Genomic DNA, 19,979 nt, shown 5'->3' with positions numbered 1-19,979 from the left:
ACTGGTGATCCGTGACCATGAACTCTGAAGGAAGGGATTGGATCTGGAGCTGGGGGAGATCAGAGGAATGCCTAGAGCACACCCCTCTCCAGCTGCACCCCAAACCCCATGCTAAATCCTTTGTGTCCCTGTACAAGTGAGGAGGCGGGCAGGGAGGACCCAGAGCACTGAGCCCAGAGCTGCTGCCTGTTGCTGTCAACATGGGCTCCCAAGCTTATCAGGGGCCCTGGGGGCCAGAGCTGTGATCCTACATGAGCTGGTTCTGATTGGAAGGATGGGACCAGTCAGATACATCGGAGCTTGAATCTCTGCTTCATACTGGCATCTCTGGCACAATGCTCCCCATCCTGGGGTCTTGGTTTTGGCATCTGGAGATGGAGCCCTCAGTCCGTGTACCCTGGAATGTGGGGCCGAGTGAGTAATGCGTGTGGCCAAGGACGATGGGTGAGCTCAGTGGCTGCACAGAAGAGTGGAGAAAACACTCCTTTTACTAGGTCCTGGATGAACAGAAACCATGGCAACCGGGATGTGTCACGTGGACAGGCAGCAGGTCCCAGCCATGGCCAGGCAAAGGGCCTGCCAGCAGTGTGGGCCCTGTGACTCCACAGCTGTGGGGCAGCCTCCAGGGATCCCCTTATCTTGCCATTCCTGCCTGAGGTATCACTAAGCTATAGAAAAATCTGTCCTGACTTGGGTCTTCTGCTCAACCTCCAGTTGTGCTATGACTTGATTTGTCTGCTGTGTCCTGGGAAGCAAGGCCCTGCTGGGATAAGTTGAACCTGGCCCTGTCTGTCTTTGTCCTGGCCCTCCCTGGGTGGCTGCATTTGGGACAATGGCTGGGGCACTAGTGGGGTTTGCGCTGTGCTGGTGGGCTTATGTGTCCTCCCATGCCCACTGAGGGAGACCTGCAGCCCCTCCCCAGGGCACATAGCCTACTCTAACCTGCGGCAGCAGGCTCCAAAACTCTTTCCCTACCTCCTGTGGCTGACTTGGAGGCCCAGCCACCAGTGTGGCTGGAAAAAGAGTGACTGTCAGCTGCCCCTGGGGGCTACCCAGCCTGTACTGCCTGCTGCAACTCCCAGGCCTCCAGGAGGGTGTGGGGGGCTGCTTGAACCCTGGCGAGGTTGCCCAGCCCCCATACTTCCACCTCACAGTCTTCCTGTGTGTCTCTGGCAGGAGTTGGCTTGCACTCTTGCTTCTGGAAGCACGGCCCTGCCTTACTTAGCTGGGAGCTCACAGTGGGGCATCCTGGCTTTACCATCTGCATCTGCAGCCATCCAGACTCGGAGGTCAAAGCCCCCCACTTGGCTGCACCCCTGGAACCTCAGCGTACTTACCTATGAAATGAGGGAGTCTGTGGCTCAGCTGGCAGCCCAGCATATTGGTGGTGTGCCCAGAGGGGCTGAGACCACAGTGCCCTGTCCAGCAGGTGCTAGCTGTGCCTGTCTAGCCAGTGACTCCTCTGTGCCTTGGTCTCCTGCCCTGGGAGATGGGGAGAATGGTGGTTTGTGCTCAGTTTGTATACAGTAATCCATCTCATTGAGGTCAAGAAGAGTTAGGTAAGAGGAAAAGTCAAACTCGGCTGTGGCTGTGTCCACTTCGGGGCAGCTGCTGAAGCTGACACGGTGTCAGCCCACACTTAAGCATTATACCCTCATTGCAGCCTGGACATGAGGAAGGCATGTGTGTGGTGGTGGTGGGTGCTAATTAATGGCAGATGCTTAGGCCTGTGGGCACCCTGGCAAACTGAGGCTGGAGTGTGGAGTTCCGCCTATAGCCTCTCATTGGTTGGGCTGGAGGAAAAGCAAGGGCTTGTTTGGTGCAACAGTGAGACATGAGTTTGAACTCTGACCCTGCGACTTCGAAGCTGTGCGGCTTCAAGAGTTGCATGAGCTTCTCTGAGGCCGTTAGCATACCAGGAGAGGCAGCTCATTTCCTCTGATCTTGCTAGGTTCTTTGAGGGTTCAGGGAGGAGACAGAGTGCCAGGGCGGTCTGGCACACAGCAAGCACTTACTAAGTGCTAGCAGGTGTTCGTGTGATGCGATCGGCCAGTTTGCTCTGGCTGCTTTGTAGGGTATTTCCCCTAAGAAAGTGCGGTCAAAGGGGCCTGTTTCCCCAGGTGTTTCAGGCCAGGGCTGTGTGGGGCCTGGGTGCAGCAGGCAGGTTCCTGACACCGAGCTGGGGAGGGGGCAGGGAGCCTGAGCACTCGGCCAGGGCTCTCACAGTGAGCCTTCAAAGGAAACCCAGCATCAGCACTTTCACCTTGAGGACAGTGGGGGCCATGAAGCTTTTAAACAGGGAGCAGCAGCAGGTGTTAAGGCACATTTCCTGTATCTCTCTCTCTCCTTTTCCATGTAAGAAAACTTTACTGATTGGCCCTGGCAGTGAATGGATAGGGGGTTCTGGGACTCCTTGCCTGCAGGGGGTGAGAAACTGGACCAGTAGGATGGGGAGGAGGGTGGGAGGTGATGTGGAGGGGAGAGGGGGCAAGGTAGGGCAGAGTGCAGGGCGCCCTCAACAGGGATCCAGCAAGCACCACAGCCCAGTGGCTGGGAGGATGGGCACAGAACCCTTACAGCAAGCACGGCATGGCTTTAGGCCCTTCCCCTGAGTGAGTTCTGTTTAACAGACGCTTGCAGCTGAGCACTTACAGGTGCTGACGGGGGCATCACAATATTGTGAAATTAAGCTGTTGAAGCTGACTTCATTACCAGTTTACCTGGCAATGAAGCAGCCGCCTTAGTTAGCACCGTTGGTTGGGCATGACAGAGCTAAAATTGAACTTGGCAATTACCGCTCTGGAGAGGTTCTTGGCGCTGTGAAAAGAAAGTTCCATGGAAATCAACCCTGGTAATCACAGGGTTTAAAATTAGTCAGTTACTATTAAGGTTGTGCTGTCAGTGCAGGCTTCAGGGTGAAGCTAGGAAGGGGAGGAGGGAAACTTGAGCTCGGGCCGTCGGGTTACCTTGAATTCACCTGCACCAGGAGGAGTTTTTTTGTAAACCATTCCAGGGCAGAGGTGCAAGGTGCATGGTGGCCATTTAGCCCTGGGGCCTCTTGTCTGGCCTGTGTCAGTGGTAACATGTCCTCAGCCTCAGCTTCAGGCCTCCCCTTGGGATGTTGCTGGAACATCCCTCAGCTCTGTGCTCTGCCTCCATGCTCTGCAGGAAGGAGTGATGTGACCCATGGATCCATCACAGGTTCCTAAGCCCTTCGTGCAATTGTTACATTAGGTCAAGGCGAGAAGGTCTCAGCAAATCAGCATTTCATCCCTACTGTACAGATAAAACCATCAAGGGGCCACAGTGTCTTTGGCTGCTAGAACAGGTGCAGCCAGAGATGTTAGTTCATACAGTTCTGGCTGTAAATTGGCTGGGGTGGGGTGCACCAACCCTTGCAGTGGGAAGTCAGACTGAAATCAACTCACTGCTTAGAGCCTCGGACTCCCCTTCTGTAAAATGAGAACTTGTGCCATGCAGGTGCAGTGGTCAAATGAACTCTTCCAGGTGCTGTAGAACTTCTGCATGGTGACCATGGTGATACACTTGATGTGGTTGGACCACGTAGAGTCTGTCCACGGAGACAGCCACCTTGTATAGTAACCCCATCAGGAAGGGACTGTTACCCCCATCTTTTTAAAAAAAATACTTATTTTTTTTTTATTGGAAAGTCAGATATACAGAGAGGAGGAGAGACAGAAAGATCTTCTATCTGTTAATTCACTCCCTAAGAAGCTACAACAGCCAAAACTGAGCCAATCTGAAGCCAGGAGACTGGAGCCTCTTCCAGGTCTCCCACATGGGTGCAGGGTTCCAAGACTTTGAGCCATGCTCAACTACTTTCCCAGGTCACAAGCAGGGAGCTGGATGGGAAGCAGGGCTGCTGAGATTAGAGCTGGCAACCATATGGGATCCTGGCACGTGCAAGGTGAGAACTTTTAACTATTACGCTACCATGCTGGGCCCATCTCCATCTCCATCTCTCTCTCTCTCTCTCTCTCCCCATCTCCCCATCTCCTTTTAATTTAGTTATTTTTATTAGAAAGATAGATTTATAGAAAGAAGGAGATACAGAGAGAAAGATCCTCCAGCTGCTGGTTCATTCACCTAGTGGATGCCATGGCTGGAACTGAGCAAATCTGAAGCCAGGAGCCAGGAGCTTCTTTGAGTCTTCCACATGGGTTCAGGGTCCCAAGGCTTTGGACCATACTCTACTGCTTTCCCAGGCCACAAGCAGGGAGCCGGATGGAAGTGGGGCTGTTGGGATTAGTATCAGTGCCCAAATGGGATCCTGGTGTTAGCAAGGTGATGACTTTAGCCACTAGGGTATCATACCGGGCCCTGTTATCCCCATGTTAAGATTGACACACAGAGGCTCCATGGCGATGTAACTTTGAACCAGCAAGGACTGGAGCTGGGCCATTGGTGGTCTGGCCCTGGAGCCTCGCCATTGTCTTTGCCCATCCCTCTGGGAATAGTTCTACACCGAGAAAATAAGGCAGCCTGGGCCAGCTACCTCTATGGCCCAGAAGAGAGAGGATGAAAACAGAAATATCTTTCCCAACAGGCTGTGGCTTTGCCACAGGAAGCTGAGTCATCTCTCAGCTTTTGAACCATAACCATCGAACTGCTTCTGAATCTAAAATCAAAATGAAACGAAAAAAACTGCTGAGTGTTCTTCAAGATGGAGGGGCCTCAGTCTCTGGCTCAACCGTAAAAGGAGCTGAGCAGAGGGTCTTGTGGAGACGAGATCCCCTCTGTCTTGGAATAAATACTTAGTACAGAGCCAAGAGCACAGCATCTGGAACCCAGTTCTACACACTGGAGTTTGCCTTGTAGAGGCTCAGTTCTTGCACCTGCTCTGGCCCTGCCTGCCGTTGGTGCTGACTGTCCCGGGGTGAATGAGTCATCGTTGGGAAGCTGGTTTGTCACCTGTTCCCCAGTAGCTACCATCACTGCAACCCCAGAATGCTGCCTCCCAGCGCAGGTGGCACAGTCACATCCAGAGCCTGTCCCTGGGCTTGGTTCCGATGGATGGCCCCTACTTTCTGCAGGGAGAAGGGAGAATTTGTAAATGATGGCTTTAGAGCACCAGCAGTTCCTGTGCTTGTTCCCTGCCACCCTTACTCTGCCTCTTAAAACGCCTCTTCCCTGATCCATTCAGACCATCCCCGTGTGGGTTCAGGTTAGGGTTTTGCGACTTCAGTGATGCACATTCTGCAGAAACCATCCTTGAAGCACTCCCACAGCCATCCTGACTCTTGCTTTTAGTCGTGTATTCCACATGTTACATAGGATAGTCAGCAACTTCGTGATGGCTTTGCTTCATTTTAGGTTAATGTAAATATTCTAAGCATGTTTAAGGTAAGCTAGGCTAAAGTCTGATGTTTGATAGGTTGGCTGTATCAAATGCAGTTGAATTTTATGTGTTTGTATGAGAAGCAGAGACTTGTTGATTCGCTCCTCTCACATATGTGAGCCACCTTTGCTTCTCAGAGTGTGAATGGACAGGAAGCTGGTAGCTGGAGCCTGGAGTCGAGCCAAGGTTCTCTGGGTGGGATGCAGGCCTCTCTACTTCAGGGGTCTTTACTTGACAGGCTAAATGCACTGAATGCATTTTTAACTTAGGAGAGAGGCAGAGTCAGAGACGGAAACAGAGGTACAGGTGGACACGCATAGAGGGCTCCCCCCTGCTCCCCAGATGCCGACAGTGATTGGAGCATCCGTTCCCCTCCGAAGTCAATAAGTGTCTGTCTGCCCAAATTCTGCTTCTCCTTTCAACCCCAGGTCACTGGATGCCTTCCCCCTGAAGCCCTGCCTCTGGCTTCAGGCCCTTAGCTGCAAGCAGTCACTCGCCCCTGTGTGTGAGGCGGGCAGCCTCCTCCTAGGTCAGGCTCGCACGTTCCTCCAGGGAGTGGAAGTGAGAATGCCTCTGGAGCGGATAAGTGAGTGAGCGGTCACCAGAGGACATGCCTTTCTGTGACAGTCACACCTATAGCTTGCCAGGCTCTGATAAGAGCAAGTCTAATGTTTGACACAGTGTGGCGTGTTTCCACATCGAAAGTGGGCCATTTTTCATGGCTGCGTTGTCTTCCTCTGTGTGGAGAGCCTTGGTTGATTTCACCAGAGCAGTTGTGTCATTCTTGTTTTCTTGTGAATAACGCGCAATAATGTTCCTGCGTGTCCTAAGCTTGTACAAACGCTCCTGGACGGCTTCAGCCTCACGTGTCTGAAATGTTCATCTTTCCTGGTATCACAGTGCAAAAGCTCAGCCTCTTTTTCTCTGTAGAGGACTTCCGGGTGCTCGGCTGTTGGCCACAGGTCCATGTGTGTGTCCTCTGTGTCGAGTGCCCACTGCGTGGCAGCCCTTGTGCTTGGAGCGGGGATCCGGAGTTTAGGGGCAGGGGTGGTCTTGGCCATCAAGGAGCTACTCACAGACTTGGGAGGAAGAAGAACAAAAAACAGAAGCAAAACCATCAAGACAAATGGATAGAAACTGGGGCCGGTGAAGTCAGAGGAGCCCTCTCCTGGGAAGAAGGTATTGGAGCAGAGCTGGAAAGAGGAGAAGGCAGTGGCAGGAAGGCCTGGGGGAAGCGCATCCAGGCCAAGGCACAGCCTTGAAAAGGCGCTGAGGCTCAGTGGCAAGGCACCTTCTTTCTGGAGCTTCATCTAGCTCCCCACTCCACTTTGGCCCCATCTCTTTCAGACACACTAGTCTCTGGCCCCAGTACCACATGACAGGTACAATTTTGGGCTCTTGCTCCATTCCCTGGTTTGCTCAATCAGGCAAAAGTTCCCCAGGCTCTGTACTCTCTCTTAGCCCTGTGGTCCTTCCCTGCCCTTGTGGCCTCTGTAAAGTCCAGAAATTGAAACTGGCTTAATAGCACTTAGCACAGTACGTGACACTCAGAGATACTTGGTGCCATGGCCCCATTTTACAGCCAGAGAAACCAAGGCCCAGGCACTAACTGCTGCAAAAGCAAAGTACTCTTAATCCAAAACTCTGAATCCATCAGAGCCCCAATTCAACATGTGCTAACAAGAGAGCTAACGAGGCTCCTGGGGGCACCCTAGAGGCTCAGACCAGTGCTGTCTCCAGCCCCCTCTGGCCTTGTGGTGGGCGATCATGGCCCTGGCCATGCTGGCTTCTGAGGAAAAAGAAGAAACCAGCAGGGGAGGCTCCTGAGTTTTATTTGAAATTCCAGATGTAATACCCGCTTGTGCAAAAGAAGAAAAACAAAATAAGAAAGAAAAAAAAAAGCAACTGAAAAATACTTCCTCCTCCTACTCCCTTGCGTAGTTACTATTAACAGCTTGGCATCTTACAGTGCCTAACCCAACACACACACACACACACACAGACACACACACACACACACACACCTCTGGTGGTAGGACCATGGTCCTTTTTTTTTTTCCCAGTCAGTTACAAATCTGTACCTGTGGGCCCTCCTCATCCCATCACAACTCAGATGCGTGGCTGCCTCTGCATGCCTTCAGCCGTAGCCTGGCCCTGGACCCTGAGCTTGCCTCTGCTGCTCTGTGACAAGCGCCGTGCTTGACAGCATGTCTGTCCATACCGAGACCCGGTTCTTGTGCTTGGAAATCTCCCTTCCGAGGGGAGAGACATGCAGGTTCCCCATGTTGCCAGGTGCTGCCAGATTGGCTTCCGAAGGCCCTTCCCGTGCAGCCCCTGCTCTCCAGGCAGTGTGTGTGAGCCGGCAAGGCTCTTAAACCACATATGCTGAAGACCTGCGCTAGGTACCAGGGCTGTAGATGCTTCCCCCTTCCCACTCCCTGAGACCCGGCGTGGCGGCTGCCACCAGCCGCTCGGAATACACAGGCCCAGATTGGGATGGGAGACAGATTTTGAAAAAAAGAGGTTGAAGAGCTGTTTTTTTCATTTCACCTTATAGGAACGGGATGGGGGGCGGGGGCGCTGGGCCTGCAGCCAATAGAGGACCAAGAGTTGTCAGGAGGGCTTATAAAGCTTGCTATTTCTGGCATTTTTCTCTTTCTCTGCTGATTATGCAGCAGAATCGCAGAGAGGCTGTCGCGGGCGCCTTCTCTCGCTGCCTGGGCTTCTGTGGAATGAGACACGGGCTGCTTCTCTCGAGACGCTGGTGCATTGCAGGCGCCTTTCCGCAGAAGGTAAGCAGCAGGTGCCCACCGCCTGGTGGGGTGGAGTTGGTCAGGCCCTCTGTGCCGGGTGCAGAGGGCGATGGAGATGGGGGCAGGACCGGTGCCTGTCATGTTCTGGGGGTCTAGCCCCATGGCGGGCAGCACCTTCTTGGAAGGGAATTCTGAAAGTGTTAGGGATTGGCTTCTGGAGAGCAAGGTCAAAGTGTGATCTTGGTGTTGAGGGTGCAAGCTTTTGCTCACGCCTTGCAGAGGCTGCACAGGTGTGGCTTGGGGGGTTGGCTGATTCAGACCAGTAGCAATGAGAGCAGTGATGGGGCTGGCCCCTGACGTCCAGAAGTCAGGAGATGTTGGCCTGAGTGGGCAGGGCCTATGGAGAAGGAAGGAGGCAGAGATGTGACCAGGAGTGGAGTTTGGGCTGCCTGTCCCAGGGGACCTGACGTTGGGACGCTCAGTAACAACTGCTGCCCATTGGACAGCTTTACCTTCGCCTTTGAACATGTGTAGGGACTTTGGGTAAGCACCATCTGGGCTGTCTCTCGCCGCCCCTTTGTAGAAGGAAAGACAGTACCTAGTGGGGAAGGACCAAATCTTAAGTTCAGGTGGGAGCTGGCTGAGCTAAGGCAGGTGTGTGTGTGGACCTGGAGATAGAGCAGGAGACCCACTCCGTTCATGGCTCCGATTCATCATCAGCCATGCCCGACAGGCCTGTGTGGTGCACGTGTATCCCTGACCTGGAAGTCACCTGCTCAGTGAGCCTTAGAGACCATGAGGACTGCCTCTGCTCTGCGCCTGAAAGGAGCTCCAGGCCCTAGAACCCAGGTATGCCTGGAAGGGTCTGGAGTCAGCTGGCCATTGCGGGAAAGCAGCTGTTGAGTACCTACTGTATTGTAGGGTAGGTGCTATGGACAGCTTTGAAATCTCAGCTCTGCCACAAACATAGCCTGTGACACAGGGCAAACTGCTTGAGTTGGCTGAGTCTCAATCTCCTCATCCATTAAAATGGGTGCATTGGGATTCCTTCCCATGTGCTGTGATGATGATGGTATTTGTAGGTGTGCGCATAGACACACAGACGTGTGCTCCCACCCTTTGCCTAGTGTATGGAAGGGCCACTGTAAGTATTGAATGAATGGAAGAATGAATGACCCAGATTGTTAGCAAGAGCCCAGTGTGTTTGAGTGCCCATGTGGGACATGGCCAGGGAGCTCACCCCTTGCACTTACAGTCAGAAGCCTGTGTTCTCTTTCTCTGCATCTCTGGTCACATCCCAGGGTCCCCAGCTGGGACAGGAGTTCATTACCAGCAGTACTAACCTTTGTAGGCTTAGCCCTTTCTAAACAGCTTCCTGAATCCTGGATGTCACACTTGGATCAAGGTCTCAGGAAAAGAGCCAAGCTGTAAAGGAGCGTTGAGCCTGCAGCATGGCGACCTGCTCCCCGAGGGTCCTGGACTGGAGAACACCCAATCCCCTGCCTCCTCACCCCGCCCCCTGCCAACCACCTGCCTGCAAAACGGAGGCTATGAGCTCTGACCATGTTCCTGTGTGCTGTGTGACTCCGGGCAGTCACCCCACCTCTCTGAGCCAAGCCTTTTTCACCTGCATGGTGGATGCTAAGAGGATTGCTGTGAGATGGGGTAGATGGCTTTGCTGTGCGGTGCTCTCCCTTTCCCAGGGGGAGGAAGCTGGGGGCTTCTCTCAGAGGGCCAGGATCTCTGTAGCTCATAGGAGCCGGTGTACTGAGGGCCCTGAACTCAGGAAGAGCGAGGCTGCCGGGAGCTTTGTCCTGCTGTCACGTCCTTGTTGGCTGTTCTGAGGCTGGTTCTTTGCTCTGTTTTAGTCTCTGATTGCCTTAGAAATCTGTGGGGGAAACGAGGTGTGGGAGCCCCCCAGGAGGGTGGGCTCTGTGCTCAGAGTGGATCCTCTTACTGCGATCGATTGGCACCATCCTCCCTGTACGAGGGTCCCTGAACCAGGAGCAGAGGAGGTGGCCACACTCATCACCTCCTCCATCTGGCTCTGGGGTGCCCGTGTTTACACACACGTGTCGGAGATATGCTGTGGCTACTCTTGTTCGTCCAAGACCCCGTAGAGCCTCCTGGAAGATGAGCGCTGGGGTCCAGTGGTGTGGTGCTCAGTTCTCCCTGTCTGGGCATCTCGCTGTGAGACTTCAGGGAGCTCACCTACCTTCTCTGGGGCATGTTTGCTGGAAAGAACAGCAGGGCCCTGGCAGCAGCCCCTGGATGATGAGGGCTCTTGGTCACAGGATGGAATCTTGACCTTGTGTGTCCTCACTCACAAGGAATGCATCTGGAAGGAGACGGGACTCGGAGTGGCCCTCTTTGACCCCCATCCTCACTCCTGTACTGCCATCCCCGATACTCTCACCTGAGTACCCTCCACTGTTTACACCGGGCTTTGGCCTCAGGTCTGGTGCTCTCCCCGACACCTGGCCTCGCTCTGCTGGCTCCCTGCACGCCTCTGCCTGCCTAGCTGTTGCCTCTGCTGTTGGTGCAGTTATGCCCCCTCCACTGGCACCTGTTACCTGGCTGACGTCAGGGCCTCCTCCACACCTCCCTGGCTCCGCCTTGCCCACTGCAGCTTACGGGATCTCTGCGGATCCTCGGATGTCCTTTGCAGCTGATCACGGTCTGTGGGCTGTTCCCCTGACCTGCAGGGGTTGTTCAGTGCCTTCAGGATGCCCACATGGAGTTTGGAGGCACCTCTGCTCTCACAAAGCTTCTGCTTCCTCCTGCACTGGTGCTCTGCTACCTCCCAAAGCTCCTCATCACTGACCAAACCCCAGGCCTTGGTTCAGAAGCTGCCTCCTTTATCCCTCGGACTCCTGGTGCTTGGTGTTGACATGGTCCTGGCACCACAGGTGTGGTCCTGACATCACAGGCATGCTCTGACATCACGGTGTGGTCTGACATCACGGTGTGGTCTGACATCACAGGAATAGTTCTGACATCACAGGTATGGTGTGACATTGCAGGTGTAGTCCAACAGCATGGGCATGGTCTGACATCACAAGCATGATCTGACATCATGGACATGGTGAAGCCATCACAGGTGTGGTCTGACATCACAGCTTCCCAGAAGCCTTTTTTTTTTTTTTTTTTTTTTTTTTTTTTTTTTTAGAATGATATTAATAAATTTTATTTTGACATTCTTTACATAGTTAATTAGGGTAAGAAGGTTCGAGGGCTACAGGAAAGTGGATAATACTAATATGTTTTCCATATTGTTACCTTCATGTTTAAAAGGGGGGTATTAAGGGAGAAGGCCCACCCAATTTCCCACCCTCCCCAAGTCCCGGGTGTAGGGCATGCTCTGAGGTTCTTGCTCAAGTGGTTTTGATATTGCAACAGTTATGAATCGCTGTCAATCTTGCCGCTCCAAGCACTATGAGGTCTTTGAAAAATCCACTGATTGACATAGTCCATCATAGCTTAGATGGTTGGTTGACCCGTTCTGTCTTCTCTCTTTTCTTTGTTATGGTTCTGAGTCCAGCATTTAGATTAGGAAGATCTCCAAAGAAACTTCTTGTATGTGCTAACAAGTACCGGGCCTGGCACCGTCCATCGCTCCAATCAGCTGGTGGTTGCAATTCCTGGGTTGGTTCTGTTTTCACTCCCGTCTTCCACTGGAGCCAATGGGTGTTGCAGTCCAGTCTGGTTCTGCCCAGCACATACTTGGCCCTCACATAAACCAGCGGGAGCTGTAGCCTAGGTTGGAGCGACCCACAATAACCCCAACCAGGCCCACCCCCTACCCTGGTTTGCCAGTAAGTGTAGCAGTAATCCAGTCTGTCCCACATCCCATTCCACCCCAGCCGCTGTCTTAGTTTTATGTCCTCCTGTGGAAGTGGTAACCCAAGAGGGATGAGCCCACTATTTCCCTCCCAGGCCTCTCCCACTCCCAGATTCCAGTTGATGCTGCCCAAACAAACCTCGCCCACTTTAATTTTGTTTGCACCAGTAGGAATAATCCGCCCAGCCTGGCTTTTCCCTGATCTAGTCCACATGAGGCGCACAGGTGTGGTAGCTCTGCCTAGTCTGGTCTGCCCCCATCCCAGCCCATGCTCTCCTGCGGAAGTAGCTGTCCAGCAAAGGAACCCTCCCTTATTCCCCTGCCAGCTCTGCCCACTTCCTTGCTTGTTCTCAGGCTGGTTGGGCGCTGCGGTCCCTTCTGGTACAGGCAACCTCACCTCGGCATTCCATAATGTGCACTAGTCTTTGTTGCGACCGACCCTGGGTCGACCCACACTGGTGCCTGGATTTGCCAGTGGATGATGTGGACAGATTCAGCCTGGTCTTGCCCCCACGTCTGCCAACTGTATGCCAGTGGGTAGGTTTCCATGGCCTTTTCTGGGCTGTTTCCTATCATGTTTCTTGCGTTTACCTGCTGGGTCTGTGTCCTGCCAGAGGAGTTGCCCAGGCTCCTCCATCAGAACCTCTCCCAATGCCAGGTTTCACGCTTACCAGTGGGTCCATGAGCCAACCCTACTCAGTCCACCTCCTGTCATAGCAGGAACTGTGGCTTTTCCTGACTGGCCTTCAACCCAATCTGGTTCTTGCTGTTGGATGTTCCAGCCCAGCCATGGTTTGTCCATACCCACGTATGGCTCACACATGGCTCAGTAGGGGTTTGAGACCCTGCCTAGTCCATCCCACATCTGCCCTGGTCCTCCAGAACACCAGGGGGAGTCGGGGTCCGGCCCAGTTCGGTGCATCCAATCCCAGTCCACACTTGTGCCAAGGGAGACTACAACTGTTTCCAGATCAGAACGCAGCCCCCTTCCAGGCCACGCGCCTCTTGGTGGGAACCTCAGCCCAGCTAGGGTTGTCCCCTTTGCTCCCCAACCGGGTCCGTTCCCAGCCATAGATCACATGCCTGCCAATGGATGCTCTGACTCAGCTTGGCACAACCCCTCCCCTGTCCCGAACTCTGCCTTAGACACTGTGGCTTAGCGTCCCAGGCTCCCACAGACCAGCAGGTACAAGAGCCTAGCTCGGCATGACCTCTGCTCCCTCCTGGTTTCTAGTTTTACTTGTGGGCTAAGGTTTGCTCAGTCGTGCCTAATCTACTCTGTTCCATTACCAGTTGACACATTGGCCAACTGTTGGAGCTACTTGTGCAGGGCAAGCCCCAAGCCATAGCTTCTGCATGACTGGTATTTGGTGCTCAGAATTATTAGTGATTACAAGTTTTGCTAAGGAAGAGTTACTGCCTCTTTCAGGTCCAAGAAGCACAATGGGTTCAACCTGGAGCTAATTAAGCAGCAACTCAAAGAACCAAATCCCCAGAGCTCCCCAGCCGGGCGGCCAGCAGGCGGAGCCTGGCACCAATGGCGCACTGGCCGCCCGGGGAGGACGGCTCACCATGTGCCCATGGCGGCCGTCCGGGATCCAGGCATGAGACGCCCCGTCCTGAGACCCACCAGCTGCCAGGAGGCAGCTGGAGGTTTAAATAACCCAGGCCCAAGGTCGCGCCCCTCCCAAATCCCATTCACCGCCCCATGAAGGCGGCGGGTGGGCCCCGGACCTGCCCAGTCCCGGAGGCCTCCCCCCCTCGGTCTACTCACCCCGAAGGAAGCGGCCCCCGAAACCCAGCAGGCCCGGGGAGGACGGCTCACCATGTGCCCATGGCGGCCGTCCGGGATCCAGGCATGAGACGCCCCGTCCTGAGACCCACCAGCTGCCAGGAGGCAGCTGGAGGTTTAAATAACCCAGGCCCAAGGTCGCGCCCCTCCCAAATCCCATTCACCGCCCCATGAAGGCGGCGGGTGGGCCCCGGACCTGCCCAGTCCCGGAGGCCTCCCCCCCTCGGTCTACTCACCCCGAAGGAAGCGGCCCCCGAAACCCAGCAGGCCCGGGGAGGACGGCTCACCATGTGCCCATGGCGGCCGTCCGGGATCCAGGCATGAGACGCCCCGTCCTGAGACCCACCAGCTGCCAGGAGGCAGCTGGAGGTTTAAATAACCCAGGCCCAAGGTCGCGCCCCTCCCAAATCCCATTCACCGCCCCATGAAGGCGGCGGGTGGGCCCCGGACCTGCCCAGTCCCGGAGGCCTCCCCCCCTCGGTCTACTCACCCCGAAGGAAGCGGCCCCCGAAACCCAGCAGGCCCGGGGAGGACGGCTCACCATGTGCCCATGGCGGCCGTCCGGGATCCAGGCATGAGACGCCCCGTCCTGAGACCCACCAGCTGCCAGGAGGCAGCTGGAGGTTTAAATAACCCAGGCCCAAGGTCGCGCCCCTCCCAAATCCCATTCACCGCCCCATGAAGGCGGCGGGTGGGCCCCGGACCTGCCCAGTCCCGGAGGCCTCCCCCCCTCGGTCTACTCACCCCGAAGGAAGCGGCCCCCGAAACCCAGCAGGCCCGGGGAGGACGGCTCACCATGTGCCCATGGCGGCCGTCCGGGATCCAGGCATGAGACGCCCCGTCCTGAGACCCACCAGCTGCCAGGAGGCAGCTGGAGGTTTAAATAACCCAGGCCCAAGGTCGCGCCCCTCCCAAATCCCATTCACCGCCCCATGAAGGCGGCGGGTGGGCCCCGGACCTGCCCAGTCCCGGAGGCCTCCCCCCCTCGGTCTACTCACCCCGAAGGAAGCGGCCCCCGAAACCCAGCAGGCCCGGGGAGGACGGCTCACCATGTGCCCATGGCGGCCGTCCGGGATCCAGGCATGAGACGCCCCGTCCTGAGACCCACCAGCTGCCAGGAGGCAGCTGGAGGTTTAAATAACCCAGGCCCAAGGTCGCGCCCCTCCCAAATCCCATTCACCGCCCCATGAAGGCGGCGGGTGGGCCCCGGACCTGCCCAGTCCCGGAGGCCTCCCCCCCTCGGTCTACTCACCCCGAAGGAAGCGGCCCCCGAAACCCAGCAGGCCCGGGGAGGACGGCTCACCATGTGCCCATGGCGGCCGTCCGGGATCCAGGCATGAGACGCCCCGTCCTGAGACCCACCAGCTGCCAGGAGGCAGCTGGAGGTTTAAATAACCCAGGCCCAAGGTCGCGCCCCTCCCAAATCCCATTCACCGCCCCATGAAGGCGGCGGGTGGGCCCCGGACCTGCCCAGTCCCGGAGGCCTCCCCCCCTCGGTCTACTCACCCCGAAGGAAGCGGCCCCCGAAACCCAGCAGGCCCGGGGAGGACGGCTCACCATGTGCCCATGGCGGCCGTCCGGGATCCAGGCATGAGACGCCCCGTCCTGAGACCCACCAGCTGCCAGGAGGCAGCTGGAGGTTTAAATAACCCAGGCCCAAGGTCGCGCCCCTCCCAAATCCCATTCACCGCCCCATGAAGGCGGCGGGTGGGCCCCGGACCTGCCCAGTCCCGGAGGCCTCCCCCCCTCGGTCTACTCACCCCGAAGGAAGCGGCCCCCGAAACCCAGCAGGCCCGGGGAGGACGGCTCACCATGTGCCCATGGCGGCCGTCCGGGATCCAGGCATGAGACGCCCCGTCCTGAGACCCACACCAGAAGCCTTTCTGACTGCCCTCTGGCCCCACTCCCCTTCCTCATGGTCTCCCTCTCAGTGTTGTGACCAGGTAACTTGCACCTTTGTTGTCCTCCTGTCTGCTGGACAGCCACAGGACACAGTGTCTGCCTGGGAAACATTACCAGCACAGCAAATGTAAAGAAGCTTCTGTGAACGGAGGCCCCTTTGTTCTGGACAGGCTGTCTTAGGGTCCTTGGCCTGTGGTTTAGTTCAGCAGTGTGACCTCTAGAAAGTAGCCTGACCTGCCTGGGCTTGGAGGTCAGGAGAATCCCAGCTTGCCAGACACTGTGTGCTCCCAAGGCTTGAAGTGAGCCACTTCAGTTTGCTCTGAGCAAACCCCAGAAGGGGCCTGGCCCAGTGCCCCTGGTGCTTAAGGAACCCTCCCCCTTACCCTTCCCTTCCCCCCTTCCCTTCCCCCAACGTCAAACAGGAGCCAAAATAGAGCCTCCAGGGCAACGTGAGCCGTAGAAACCACAGGAAGGAGCCACAGGCCCAGCGGATGTCAGCTGCTCCGAGGCCCCGCATGGCGCAGCTCACGCCTGCCCTCACTGGCTCCTGCAACCGCAGCATCAGATATGCGGTGGAAAAAGCGCTGGCTTCCTCTGCTCGGGGAGGGCAATCTCGGTGCCATCTGTGTGCCTTGCCCCATCCCCAGGTGCCTCGCTGGCCGCTGCTCCCCCTCCCACGTGCTTGCTCTGCCCATCTGGCTGGTTCCCTCACCACTGAGGGTCAGGCTGGCAACCCTGTGCTATCAGGTGGCCTGGAATGCTTGGTTCATTCCCTCACCTCCTTCCAGGCTTCACCTGTTTTGCCACAGCCTCAGTGAGACCCACCCTCGTTAGACCTGCACCTCCTCCACCCTGGCCCTACCAGTCCTTCATCTGCCTCTCCTCTTCCTTCTTGCACATTTCCCCTTCACATGCCATGCCAGGTACTCACCGACGGCGTGCATTGTTGCCTTGGCTCTATGACAGGAGTGGGACTCTGGGGATCTTGGTCCCTGCCACCTCCCAGGTGTCCAGAGCAGTACACAGGAGATGCTCCAGGAGCATCCTTCAGTCCATGGACACGTGTGCCAGTGAACAGAAGTCAGGCTGACCATCAGAACGGTCAGGCTATGTTCGGTGGTCTGTGGGACTCAGGGCCGAGATGTCATGCTCATGGGGATTTTGGCATCGGTATTCACATGGGATGGCTGAAAGCCTTTGCAGAACCTCAAGGGGACAGCTCCTGGGGCTACAACAGGCTCTGGCAGCCTGTGCTGTCCTGTGTAGGAACGAGCAGCAGCACTGGGAGTTGGGCTCTGAAGCTGCACTTTCCTGGGTCTGAACCCAGCCCTCTGGCTTCCCTGCCGTGGGACTGTCCCCACTCCTTTTCACCTGTTACGGGTTGTTGACCCATCCTGCCCTGCTTGAGTGTAGCCCCTGAGGATTCCATGGAAAGCTGGCCAAGGTGAATTCCACGGGGCTACTGGCTGCATGTCGGCTTCCCCGTGTGTGTGGGTGGAGGGAACCAGGCAGGCTGTGCTCATCTGGGAGTGTTTGTTGCTGCTCTGCAACACCTCTGTCCCCAGCACTTGGGACAGTCCGCCTTGGGCTCCCCTGGGACTTACTGGTGCCGTGTGTCTAATTCAGGCCAATGGGTCTGAGCAGTGCCTGGACCCCATCACCCTGCTTGAACTGCACGGATCCCAGGCTGCTTTAGCATCACACTCATGTGCATTGAGAGCCAGCACGCGGGGACACACACACACACACTCAGCCCTGGTCAAGGTAGGGGTGCTCCTGAGACTTCTGTGCATCTGTGGGAAGGCCGGGGGCACCGATGGCCGTGCAGTATCAAGGATGGGTTTTTTTTTTTAAGAGGAGAGACAGAGGGAAAGATCTTCTATATACTGATTTACTCCCCAAGTGGCTGCAATGGCTGGAACTGCACCAATCTGAAGCCAGGAACCAGGAGCCTCTTCTAGATTTCCCACACAGGTGCAGGGTCCCAAGGCTTTGGGCTTTCCTCAACTGCCTTCCCAGGTCACAAGCAGGGAGCTAGATGGGAAGTGGGGCTGCCGGGATTAGAACCAGCATCCATATGGGATCCTGGTGCAAGCAAGATGAGAACTTTGGTCGCTAGGCTATTGTGCCCAGCCCCAAGGATGGCTTTTGCTAAAGGGAGAGAGCACCTGCCTGACCCAGGGGAGCAGAGGCTCTTGGGGAGATGGTGGGGAGTGAGGGGTGGACCCAAGCCAAGCTGAATGTGTGCACCAAAGCCGGGGGGGTGGGGAGCTGCCTATCCTAATCCTTGGGAGGGTTTTGAGGAGAGCGATGCATGCTAACATCTCACTGGCTTCTTCTGGTTTCCAATCGAATGGGAAAAGCCAGGCTTGACTCTCCTTTCCAAGAGTCAGCCCCAGGCAGATAGCCCTTAGCTTCATGCAAGATTTTCCATGAGCCCATTTTGCAGGTGAATAAACAGACCAATAGAGCAGAATTTCCATCTTGCACGTGGCTGTCTGAGTCAGCCCTTAAAGTAGTCGTCAGAGGAGAAGGTTGGTCCTCTGTGAAAATGCAGGGTGCCTCATGCGGCCCCCAGACCCTGCATTCCATTCTCTCCCTGCCCCCCTCTGCCTACTCCAGCCGCTTTACTCTCCTCCATGGGACGAGCTTCCTGCCTGTTGACCCCAGGGCCTTTACATTTTCTGTTGCTTATGCCTGGAATACAGCCGTGAGCCATGCTCATCACCTAGTGGCTCCTCCTTTTCTAGAAGCCTGCCCCTCCTCCGCCCCCACCAGACAGGGCCTGGCACAAAGTGGGCACCCAGGACCCTCTGCCGAGGAACGAAGGTGGGTCCTAGGGGTGAGGGACACAGAGTGCTCTGGGCCCCTGGGGATGGCTGGGTGCATGGGGCCTGCCTCCAGAGCCAGATGCCCGGCAGGGAGCATCAGAGGAGGAACAGGTGCCTTCTCCATTGTGGTTACACTTGGCATGCTCAGTGCCACCCTCGTACCCTGCCGTGTTCCATGACCCAGTCCCCTCAGAGAGCCACCAGGGCGTAAGGACACCCTAGGTGTGTTGGGGGGATCAGTCCAACCACTGTGAGACCTTGAGCAGTTTCCTTGCGCTTTCACAGCCTCGGTTCTCTCATCTGTAAAATGGGCACACAGAGGGATAATCTCTCAGGGAGAACCTAGCACATCTAGGCTTGCTTCGGCTTGAAACTGCCATGTCCAGGATCCACAGAGCTGTGCCATGGAATGCTGTGTTGGCAGCCGTGCTCCCACAGCTGAGCCAGCGTGGCCAAGGTGCCTGGTGGTCTCCCTTTAGCCATGTTCCAATGCAGGTGTGTGGCTGGAAGGAGACAAATGCTGAGATTCTGAGCTCTGCCACTGTGTGGACTCTGAGGCCCTGTGTGTGTGTGAGAGAGAGAGAGAGAGAGAGGGAGAGAGGTCACTGAAGACGCTCTTGGGAACACTGGGGGACCTGCAGTGGCCATCACAGAGCCTTGTTCCCTCTCGAGGGGCTTCCTGGTAGGCAGCGGGGGTGGGTTTCCCTGGCTTAAGGGCAGAGTGGAATGTTGGAGGCAGAGTGAGCCCAGGTACTCAAACACTTCTGCTGTGCATTTGAAAGGGGACTTTTTTTTTTTTCAGTTCTTATGAATCATCAAAAAAAGGAATCAGAAGGAAGTGTGTGGCCGAGGAAAGGAAATTAGGGCTGTAAGCTGTGTGAGTCACCCCGTTTCTGACTCCTGGGCGATGCCTCACTTTTGGCAGCGTTCATTCATCTCAGAGGTTCTGCGTGCAGGGCTCCACAACACACACCAGAGTTGTCGTGGTTTTCTTCAAGCCCCAGTGCTACTTCCCATTCTAGCCACCAGTGAGAAATTGTGTGTTGGGATCGCTGTCGCGCAGTTTTGGTTGCTAGCACTTTATTCTGAGTTTCTTCCCTGTCCTAGCCTTGTACCCTGGCCATGCTTCTCCCCTGTGCCGCCTCCCTGCCCTCCCCCGATCCCTGCAGCCCCTGCCCTGATCTCCTCCGGCTCATTGCCCACAGGAAGGTCAAAGACAGTTCCTAAAATGCACCTTGCATCCTGGGCTTCCATCCTACACCAGGGCTGCAAAAGCCCCTTCCCATGGTGACCCTCGCTGCTTGGTGAATGCCCACCCCCAGCACTCTGGGACCAGTCCCTGTCCATCTAGTGCTGCCCTTTCCCCTGGCCTGACTGCTGCCACGCGGCCTGCAAGTGGATCTGTGTCAAAGCCGCCTGTTGTGTGAAGCCGTGTTGCACAGCTCATGACCTTGTCCCTCTCCCAGGGTCTCCAGCCTGCTTGAGTCCGTCTCCGTGTACC

The 19,979-nt window shown here is 56.0% G+C and overlaps 1 protein-coding gene across 3 annotated transcripts in view; it reads left to right on the top strand.

The window, feature by feature from the left end:
• The window catches only part of TOX2 (TOX high mobility group box family member 2), a 105,592-nt gene that overhangs the window by 16,356 nt on the left and 69,257 nt on the right, over window positions 1-19,979 (top strand). Inside the window, exon 1 of one of the 3 annotated variants that reach the window (XM_040981445.1) lies at window positions 7,673-8,151. The exons of 1 other annotated variant lie outside the window; for it this stretch is intronic. In XM_040981445.1, coding sequence (XP_040837379.1) covers window positions 7,924-8,151 — 228 coding nt within the window. In that variant the 5' untranslated portion in view covers window positions 7,673-7,923. Of the gene's footprint in view, window positions 1-7,672; window positions 8,152-19,979 lie in introns of those variants that run through there. One more of the 3 variants, XM_040981446.1, reaches the window with a different exon arrangement.

The sequence above is a fragment of the Ochotona curzoniae genome, unplaced genomic scaffold (genome assembly GCF_017591425.1).
Source record: "Ochotona curzoniae isolate NIBS_2020 unplaced genomic scaffold, NIBS_Ocur_1.0 contig_3520, whole genome shotgun sequence".
Classification (NCBI taxonomy): Eukaryota; Metazoa; Chordata; class Mammalia; order Lagomorpha; family Ochotonidae; genus Ochotona; species Ochotona curzoniae.
The sequence above is the reverse complement of the archived record's forward strand: the minus strand, read 5'-3'. Positions and strand labels throughout refer to the sequence as shown.